General features: G+C 35.9%; 1 protein-coding gene across 3 annotated transcripts in view; it reads left to right on the top strand.

The window, feature by feature from the left end:
* Positions 1-649: 649 nt before the first annotated feature.
* The window catches only part of zc3h13 (zinc finger CCCH-type containing 13), a 28,669-nt gene continuing 18,814 nt past the window's right edge, over positions 650-10,504 (top strand). For 2 of the 3 annotated variants that reach the window (XM_073841997.1, XM_073841995.1), the window contains exons 1-10: positions 650-809; positions 1,825-1,971; positions 2,112-2,221; positions 2,316-2,430; positions 2,532-2,643; positions 5,502-5,629; positions 5,750-5,794; positions 6,149-6,324; positions 7,984-8,184; positions 8,757-8,912. In XM_073841997.1, the coding sequence (XP_073698098.1) occupies positions 1,834-1,971; positions 2,112-2,221; positions 2,316-2,430; positions 2,532-2,643; positions 5,502-5,629; positions 5,750-5,794; positions 6,149-6,324; positions 7,984-8,184; positions 8,757-8,912 (1,181 nt within the window). In that variant the 5' untranslated portion in view covers positions 650-809; positions 1,825-1,833. Of the gene's footprint in view, positions 810-1,396; positions 1,460-1,824; positions 1,972-2,111; positions 2,222-2,315; positions 2,431-2,531; positions 2,644-5,501; positions 5,630-5,749; positions 5,795-6,148; positions 6,325-7,983; positions 8,185-8,756; positions 8,913-10,504 lie in introns of those variants that run through there. The other variant, XM_073841996.1, reaches the window with a different exon arrangement.

The following is a 10,504-nucleotide window of genomic DNA, read 5'->3' as shown; positions in this document are numbered from 1 at the left end:
TCATCAGTAAACAGAAGTAGGAATTCAAGAGGGAGTAGAAAGGAGGACTGTATTCTTTCAAGACTAAGACTGGGACATACAGGACTTAATGCAACATTAAATATAATAGGAAAACATCCAACAGGGTTGTGCGACTGGTGTGGAGTCAGAGAAACAGTAGAACATGTTCTCATTTATTGCAATAAATATACTGAGGATAGAAGGAAAATAATTGAAGAACTTCAGAAAAATGGTGTGCAGGAGTTAACATTAAAAGAACTCTTAAATCCAGTAGGAAGTGATAATCTATTAGTAATATTTCTAAAAAGGACTCAGTTAATTCATAGAATATAAAGATTATTATTATTATTATTGGGGTTATTATTAAGACCGGTAGAAGAGTATTATTATTATTATTATTATTATTATTATTATTATCCCTTGTCCCTAGTCTGGAAAGGACCTGGGCTGTAGATGAAGGAGCTGAACACGCAGCAGCATCGAAAGGCCGGGTCCTGAATAGTCTGGGATGAGGGTAAGTATAAGTATATAAGTCTCTGATCCATTGACCACTGTAGATGGCGGTAATGCTCTATCTAAGAAGCGAGCCGCCAATAAAAACGAGAAAGAAGAAGAAGAAGACCTCCAGTTTCCCATAATCCTCCTCTCCTCAGTGCTTGGGGAAGCTGTATGTGTGTGGATCTTGCGCTGTCTCGCAAGCATCATGACGGCGGCTAAGAGGAAGACCGCTTTGCAAGATTTTTGCATGTGATTAGGAGGTTATCCCCAATAGTCTGTGAAACTGGACTTGACGCATCATTCTTATTCGGGTAAAGCGCTTGTTTGTATTTGTTTACGGCTTTTTTCAGCAGCAGTTTCCGTGGTATCGTTACGGAGGCTAGTGTTATCAGTGTAGGCCGCGCGGCACTTGTGCAGCTCTTACCGCGTTTCTCTACAAATGAATGAAATGATTAGAGTTATGTTTTTTTGTGAAATATCGCATGCCGTACTAATAGCTGTAACTGTGATACTGTTAATGAGCGTAATAGAGGCAAACAGTCGCATTTATACAAAAGCGAGTAATGCAGTGCTTGTGCTAATGTTTACAATGTGCAGGGATCGCGCGGACACGAGAAACAAGGAATCATCAGGGAATTTTAAAATAGTTATTTTTTCGGACGTGGAAAAGTCACGAAAATGTAATGTAATGTTAAACATAATGGGAGTGTGTATGGTAGTGGTAGTAAATTGCTCTGCATCAAGGAACAGAAAGCATAATTATACATTGAGCTGCTTATAAATCTCAGCTGTTTTTGAAACATTTGTACACAAACAAGTAGAATATCATTGTGAATTTTTCTTGTATTGTAGGCATTGGTACCTGATAAATCTTTCTCAGAAAACTCGTTGTAATAGTTTTTAAAAATACATTTGCAGTGATAATAAACGACTGGAAAAGTCATGGACATTCATTGATCAGGTGAGAAGTTTGGGAACCCACTCATTGAAAAACATACATAATCATAATATTTTATGCTGTAGGCTGAAGTCGAGAGACCAAGTTCAATATCGTACGTCTGATAGAAATGTATATACTTTAGAAATGCTGTGTACCAAAACTTCTGCACAATTAAAAAATGTAAATGTCTTTGTCTTGGCTAAGATAGAGTTCAAGACCATTTTTTTCTTGGTCTTGTTTTGGAGCTTGTGGAATTGGTCTTTACTCAAACTTAATGCTTTGTTGATCTCAGTCTTGACTCTGACTCAAATGAGTGGGTCTTGACTACAACATTACATTCAGCTTCATAATGCTTGTGTCTTTGATTTGCTATTTTTCTAACGCAGCCCTGCAGAATGTCCAAAATCAGGCGGAAGGTTACAGTGGAGAATTCGAAGACCATATCGGACAGCAGCAGTAGCACGACCACCCCCTCCCGCAGGCCCAGCGTGTTTGAGAGACTCGGGCCCAGCACGGCCAGTAATGCAGCAGAGGTAGTAACACTGGTGCTTTGAAAAACTTGTGAGCTGCTTAACTAGACAGTATTGCCCATGCCTAGGTTGTGGCTCACATTGTTGTGCTTTTGTAAAGTGTATGAGTGCAAAAGAATTTGCCCCATTTGCCTCCTTTGCAGACTCATTGTAGAAACTGGTTAAAGACTGGGAACTGCAGTTACGGTAACACGTGTCGATACACACATGGAACCACATCACGAGGAAAAGGCTTCTCTGGAACGTTCAACAGGTTCGATTTTAGTAAAGAGATGCTGTTTTATATGTGTACTTGCTCCAATACCTGGTGGAATGCTTGATTTTTGACATGTTTGTTTGCTGTGCAGGTCAGCCGAGAGGCCCACTGGGGATCTCCGGGAGAGGATGAAGAATAAGAGACAGGATGTAGATGGTGACACTCAGAAAAGAGATACAGACGAGCCCACTTCACCCACAACCAGAGTAAGACGCTCTAACAGCTTTGAGCTAAAGTTTCTTTACTGAGTTTTAAATTTGTTAATTGATGTTTTTAATCGTAAAAAATTATGTGCTGTTCTCGTTAGCAGCGAGATTCATCCCGAGGCAGACACAGAGAGAAAGAGGATATTAAAATCACAAAGGAACGCACTCCAGCTAGTGAAGAGGAGACCGCAGATTGGGAAGCCAGTCGTGAAGGTGAAAGACTTTCCAAAGTACTCACAAAATTGATGTATATGATTAGAAGTCATTTAAAGGAATTGTTCACCCAAAAATTATAATAATTCACCCTAATATTGTTTCAAATCCAGAATGTTGTTCATTTTCAAAACACAAATGAAATCTTTCATTTTAATGAAACCTGTGAGATTTCTGTCCCTCTTTGAGAGTTCAGTCCACCAAAATGTTAATACTTTAAAAAGTTAATTTAAGTGTAATCCAAGTCTTCTGAGGAGACCTAATCAGCCTGTATGAACAAATTAAATTTAGGCTTTTTTTCCAGATATAAACACTGATTAACCCTAGGGATGTAACTATATCAATCCTAACGATACAATAATATCTCACTGTGAAGTTCACAATGTGATATTTATTGCAATATAAAAAAAAAGACAATTAAAGACTCTTACTTTGAGAGTTCAAAATTAAGAGCTCAAACCCATGTTCTTTAATAAGATGTTAGAAAAAAAAGTCAGTTAAGTGATTTGTACCTGAACTTTAAAGGGGACTAAACCCTCTTTTAAGTTGTGGTATACTGTCTCAGTCTAAATTACATTTACACTGGTGTTTTAGGAAGCCAAACTAATTAGAATATAATAGTAATAATAACAAATATAATAACAAAAATAAAATTAATATGTTATAGGTATATTATTTCCACTTCACATTACAGTAGGAAAATGACCATACTACTTTCCTAGTTTCTATACATGGAAGAGATATTTTGAATTTGGACTGCAGTAATGTTACCATTTAAACCGCTAGCTGTTTTATTTTTACGAAAAAGACAGAAGAGTTTTGATTTTGACGGAAAAAGTCCAGCTTCAGTGAAAACGGGCCTATACTACAGGCATAAGTGATCCATATTGTGCTTTAGCTCATTTGACACATACTGCGCCAAAGGCCCAAAACACAACTTTAAAGACCTTTTACGTTAGAATCATTTTAAGAATCTACACTTTTTGTCCAAAACACCTATATCGCTTCATGCCGTCATGTGACCACAGTAATATCGAGACTGTTTTGCTATCGCGGTACTACGATATTGATAATATTGTTACATCCCTAATTCAGGGTTTCCGCGGGGTCTTAAAAAGTCTTAAAAAGTCTAAAATTTAAAAATCTAAATTTTAGGCCTTAAAAAGTCTTAAATTCGCTGTTCTAGGTCTTAAATAATTTTACACAGGTCTTATTTTTCCGACGTCCATGTAACGCTACCTCTAATGCTCATTTAAATTGTCTTTTTGTTGTTGTTGCTTGGTTTTCGTGGTGTTGTAGTTCTTTATTTCACTAGTCCAAAAATAATTTGCTGTATTACAACTACAAATGAGACCAACATGCAATAGCCAATCGGCTATCTGTTATCGGCACGAGTCTCTCTCGGATTGGTGGCTCCTCACTGCTTAGGCAAGGCCCACACTGCAGCTCTGCAAAGCAAACCCCAAATCCGTGTCGCGTTTGGATCAGAGCCAACACTAGTTAGTTCTCAATAATAATAATAATAATACATATAGGTCGAGCTAGCTGACCACCAGCCTTTGAGATACTTTTAAAATGTTTATTTTACCTGCCCGACCTAACAAATAGCCTGATTAAAACTGAAGTGACAAAAACAACCAGCGAAACATCAAAACGCATGAAAGATTCCTATTTTAATCTATTCAACGTAAATGGCAATTGGTAATGAATAGTGTATTTCTGGTCTCTTTGTGAGAGACTTCAAAACAAACAAGCGTAACAGCACTCATAAAGAAATTACATTACATTAATTTTAGTTTAATAAACTAATTAGTGAAGTAGTTACTTACATTGTAGACGACAGATTAACTGTTTTGTTCTGTTTCACCAACAAAAATAGTTCCAAACAAGGATCACAGCAGAAGTACAGCACATTCTCCAAGAAACGTTTTACTACTAAACGATTCAGAGTTTGGCTCGAATCAGTCGAAATAACTCACTCATGAAGTGACTTACTGCCACCTGCTGGTAGTTTAGTAGTCTATGTTTAAAAGTATGCATCCCCAGCCCAACATTTCTAATTTGTATATTCATAAATGGATTTAAAACATTAATCTCATAACATTTATTGCATTTTTAATTTTGCAGTGTAAATTATGTAATCTGATGGCTAACAGCCATATAGAATTTAATGAAAAATTGTAATGATTGCAAAGGTGATGCATACATTTCAAAAAGGGAAAAAAAAGGTGAATCAAATATGCAGATTTAAGATGTAAAAGCTAATAGAGCACTGATGAAAATATTGCCTCAGAATAAATAGTTTACATCACCAGATATCTCTAAGTGGTACTTTTATGGGAATATTTTGTGTGGAATAGTATCTGCTGATATGAAAAGTTCACTGTATATCGTAGTAATATAATTTATGACAGCCATGAAATATTGTTTACTTTTTACATTAAATGTTACATATTTATATGCATGTAATGTAACATGTGTTTCCATTACAGAGTTAGGTCTTAAATTTCATATAAGGTGGTATTAAAAAGGTCTTAAAAAGTCTTAAATTTCACTGGTTCATATCTGCAGAAACCCTGCTAATTACACGCATACATGAAGCACATCAAATATGGTATGATAAGGAATCTTGCTTGATGTGCAAGAATTAACCGTGCTGGTTCTTGTGGGACAAATAAAAGCATGTTAAAATGAATGCCTAAATTAAAAATATCTTTCGCGTTTAAAAATATGAATAAAAGCTATTGGATTTGGAACAACGTGAAGGTGAGTAAATGATGACAATTGTCATTTTTGGGTGAACTATTCTTTAACTTGTTTTCAAAAGCAAGAGAATGATTAACGTTTGATTTCGCTAGATTCCGATAACGGTGATTACGATTACGAGTTATCTCTTGAGATGAAGAGACAAAAGATTCAGCGTGAGCTGATGAAGCTGGAACAGGAGAACATGGACAAACGAGAAGAGATTGTCATCAAGAAAGAGGTATATAGCATAAAATTACATTAGGTTTTGCGGCATAAACTCCAAATATTTAAAAGAAAGTGAATGTTGGCTAACATGAATTTATCAACACTGAGAGTAATGGCATGCTTTTCTCAACAGGACCCAGTCCCTAAGACCAGGACCAGTAATGCTTCTAAGGACAGGGTAGGTTATTTTGGACAGTAGGTTTAACATTAACAGAGACTTTCCCCCGGTTTCACAGACAAGGCTTTAGCCTAGTCCTAGACTGAAATATAAGTCTGAGTTGTTTTAACTGAAAGAATATGCACTGACTGATCTTATAATATATGTCAGAGCTTTTGCTTTGTCTCAAGGTACACACAGTAATGTTTTTTTCTAAGCACGTTTATAAAAATGACTTAAATGTCTTATTGAACTGTGGCCTAATCCTGGTCAGTCTAAGCCCTGTCTGTGAAACCGGACCTTTATGTATTATATAGCCTTTTAATACAGATTATCTCTCTGTTTTTATTTTGGTGTGGTCTTGATCTGTTTTAGGCCTCCCCTGAGCGCAGCAGTTCTAAGGGGTCACCCTCGTCCCGGAAATCCAGCTCACCCAAACACAAAGCAGGGAAGGGTGGGAACTCCAGCAAGAAAGAGAAGAAGTCCTCTACTTCCTCAGTCATCTCCTCTCCAGTGTCTGATCAGACCAGGGCAGAGGAGACAGAAAGCAGGTTAGGAACAAAATCAGCATTTAAAATTTTGAATTTGAACTAGGGCTGGGCGATAAAACGATAACGATATATATCGCGATAGACAAGAGATCGATATCAATATAAAATGTGTTCGATAAAACGTTCGATATTTTGTATTCTTCGTCGGCCCGTCCAGCCCCCCTTTAACGTTCAGTTCATAGCGCCAGACCACAATAGAAGTTAAGGTTATCTTTCCTACAGAACGGGTCCATGTTGTTGTATTAAACAAACTAAATAGCCTTATGTTATTTATCTTATTTACACGACGGCATTTGATTTCTGTCTGATCGCGCGTTTACAATGTCTCCTCAGACGGGATCACGGACTCCATTCATAAAAACGGACTTTACTATAGGGCGGAATGCCGCGGAATTCGTCGATTTTTGGACCAATAAATCAAAAGTTGGTCTGTTAATTAATTCAGATCGCGATATGGACTAGTGTCTGTGAAAACTGAAATGCAAAAAGACCGTTTAAATATGAATCCTGCATGTTCCCGTTTGCCTCTATATCTCTATGCTCTATATGTATGAATGGAGGAGACGCGTTTTATTTTCACTACACGCATACTGCACACGTGACGCTCCCGCTAATTTTTGGCCTTTGCATCTCACATGAACAGACAAAAATCTCCAAAGCTGCTGTGAGTGTCACTTTTTATCAATTTTACCGTTTCATTAGTGAAACTAGCATCATTCATACTGTATTACACACTGAAACTTCAAGGCAACCTGTCAAAATAAAAGTACGGTTTAAAATGTGACAGAACCATATTAGTCTTGTATTACTGTACAGTATAATGTAGGTGTTTATATGTTCACATTTAAATAATTTACATAAAACAATATATATGATAAAAAATAAAATAAAGAGTCACCACTTAATTGTTGAAAAAATACTATTATTATTAAACCTTTTTTTAACTGAATATAATTTTTCTTCTATGTATTAATTTTAACAGTAAAGCTCTGTTTATTTTTATTTTTAAAAATAAATCCGGGATTTTTCTTTCATTTGATTATCAGAAAAATTAAAACAAGAATTTCTGAAAAAAAAAAAAAAAAAAGATTGTAAGGCCCTATTGTTCAAAATGTTGAAAGTTTTGGACTTATTTTTTCACTTAAATAAATATTTTTGTTATTACACAAAGTATAGGCTAAAGTACCGGGAAAGAAGTAATGTTGGCTACTGGCAACCAGCAATCTGTGCAGAAATAAATATTATCAGCCAAGTACAACTACTTACCAGTGGTCAAGCCGTACTTCTGGGCCACACATTACCTAAACCATTCACTTTATCGACAATGAATGGGGTTTGAATTGAGGATTAAGAGATAATTAAGTGTATATTGTGACTTTAGACTTATGTTTACATTTTAATTATTTAAAATTTTCCATGGTTGTTGACATTTCTGTCTTGATCAGAGGCAGGTTAAGTTTAAAATAAAAATGCTTGAGTGTAATATATTTTTCTCCTGGTCCTTATTTTAAATGGGTCATAAAAATATCAATAATTATCGATATCGACCGATATGAAACACTGATATCGTGATATAGTTTTCAGCCATATCGCCCAGCCCTAATTTGAACAGATGTTTATCAATTGAAATACTTGACTGCTGTTTTATTATTTGACCAGGTCATCTAAAGGTGGCCATGGCAAAAGAAAAGGGCCACGAACACCCAGTCCTCCTCCACCTGTCCCTGTGGAGAACCCAGTGACTGGGAAGAAACACAAAAATAAACACAAGAACAAGGAGAAATGTGAGGACAAGCCTAAAGAAGGCAAAGAACGAGGACGAGATACGGAGAAACACAAAGAGAAAAAGGAAAAGCGCAGGTATGGTCACCTTCAAGAGAAATTCACAAAACCTAAAGTATTATGAACTGTAGTGTAATTCAATACAAATTGTTTACTTTTGCAAGAATGTGACTATACCAGTCTGGTTTATTCGTTCCCTACTAATAGATGGCTGCTTTGATATGTTCCTGTGCATATGTGTGACCCTGGACCACAAAACCAGTCTTAATTAGCATGGGTGTATTTATAGCAATAGTCAGTAATGCATTGTATGGGTCAAAATTTTTGGCTTATTTATTCAGCTTTCAGATTATGTATAAATTAAAAGATTGAAAAAGTTTTTTATTCTCAATGTTTTTGCAGTATTGAGAATTTTGGCCTGAGTGTGTTCCAATACTTTTTGCTATGGTACTGAAATTGGTACACAGACTCTTGGTGTCAACTACTGAGATTTTGGAATCATGGCAACAATAATAGATTGTCATAATGAATTGTATTTGCTAATATCAGTAGTGTTGGCCCAGATAAATTTGATCACCCCTGTTTCTTCTGTGTATGTGAAAACAAATAATAAAACAACATATTAATATTTAACATTTTCTTCTTTGCAGGGACCGATCAGATAGTTCCCATAAAGCCAAACGCTCTATAACATCAGAGGAACGTTCTGGAAGTCTTTCCCCACCCTCAAGAGAGGCGTCACCCCCAGCCAGAAGGAGGTCATCCTCCCCTAAACCCACTTCCCAAAAACAGTCCTCACAGCAGAGGTGAGAAGAGCTGCACTTAAATAATTGTTTATATATTTTATATATCCAGTATCTCACAGATTAGGGTAGTTCCACTTTTGACATATTTTTGAATGAATTTGATGAATTTAAAAAAAAAATTTAATTTAATTTTTAATTTGATGTGAGTTAAAGGGCCAAATCATAAATCAAACCCCTTCTTTTTTTTTAATCATTCAGTGCTAAGACTAAAAGTAGTCTGGAGCATTTATAGTACCCTGCTTTAACAAACCGTATATATTAATAAAAATATATTTAGTTTTTTTTTTTTTAAGGAAAGAGTGATTTAGAGTTATTAGAGTGATTTCTGAAAGATCACGTGAGCTTTAACTTGCATTAGGGCTGAAGGATCTGGCCAAAATATATATCACGATTTGTTTCTTTATTTCGGTTTATACTAAATAATTTCAATACTGATATATACATTATTAAAAAAAAAAAGCCTCAGAAAAACTGCCAAAATGCCCACAGCAGATGTTTGTAATTACCAATTGCTGAAAAATGAATTTGCCAAGTCTATGAAAACTCCTCCTATAAAACTATGTAATATTTCTTAGTGATGCTCCGATTGATCGGCCACCGATCATGATCGGCCGATATTGGCTTAAAATGGCTTGATCGGCGAACCCCAAAAGCGCTGATCAAAAAAGCCGATCACTTGACGTAAATTACTCGCGCGACTTTTTCACACGTGCATGCACGGCGCACAGGTAAACAACAGCAGAGCGGAGCTTACCAGTGGCAACATGAGTACTAAATTCCTTATTCGTTTTGTAAGGGTAGTCTTGTTATTGGGCATGTGACTAAGTTGTGCGTGTACAAAGCGCTGACTGTACTACCTTTATCCTAATGACTGTGCAATGCTGGATAATATAATCCTTACATCATCTTAAAAAACAGCTACAAATAACAAGCAAAGAACATTTACATTATCAAACAACTTCATCACTAACTAGTGTTGCATAGTCTAGTGCGAGGTGCACTTTAAAAAAACACTAACTATGTGTTATCTCTAACTATGGTCGATACACGATACTATCGTCTATGACTACAACCTACAACTTGGTGGTTCTTCAAGATCTTGACTGTAGCATATTTCTACAGTTGTTGTTTTTTTTCAATATAGTTAATTTAGAGTTAGTTTCTTTTCTACGAATGGTGCAAACTCTGCTAGATTATAGATAAAAGATTCCCATTCGCCTGTCATTCTGTGATCGGCGATCGGCAGATCATGATCTTGGTGATCGGTAATCGGTGATCGGCCCCAAAAATGCTGATCGGAGCATCTCTAATATTTCCCTTAAGAAATGGCACAAATAAATTAATGTTCACTTTTTTTGTATGTATCCTTCATACTAACAAGAAATATGAAATCACTGTTAAATAAATTTATTTCAGGGTCTTAGACTCACCCTGTTAATATTAATATCAGTATTTTTAACTTTAAACTATTACATTAGAAGATTATTATTATAGATTGAAACAAAAGTGCTTCAGCCAGGACAAAGAATATTAAAAGTGCTCAGAGTTGCTGCGGAAAACAGAAAAAAAAGTTTTGATTTTGAAATGTGCGG

The sequence above is a fragment of the Garra rufa genome, chromosome 6, assembly GCF_049309525.1.
Source record: "Garra rufa chromosome 6, GarRuf1.0, whole genome shotgun sequence".
Taxonomy (NCBI): domain Eukaryota; kingdom Metazoa; phylum Chordata; class Actinopteri; order Cypriniformes; family Cyprinidae; genus Garra; species Garra rufa.
Note: the sequence above shows the minus strand (reverse complement) of the source record. Positions and strands in the feature narration are given on the sequence as shown.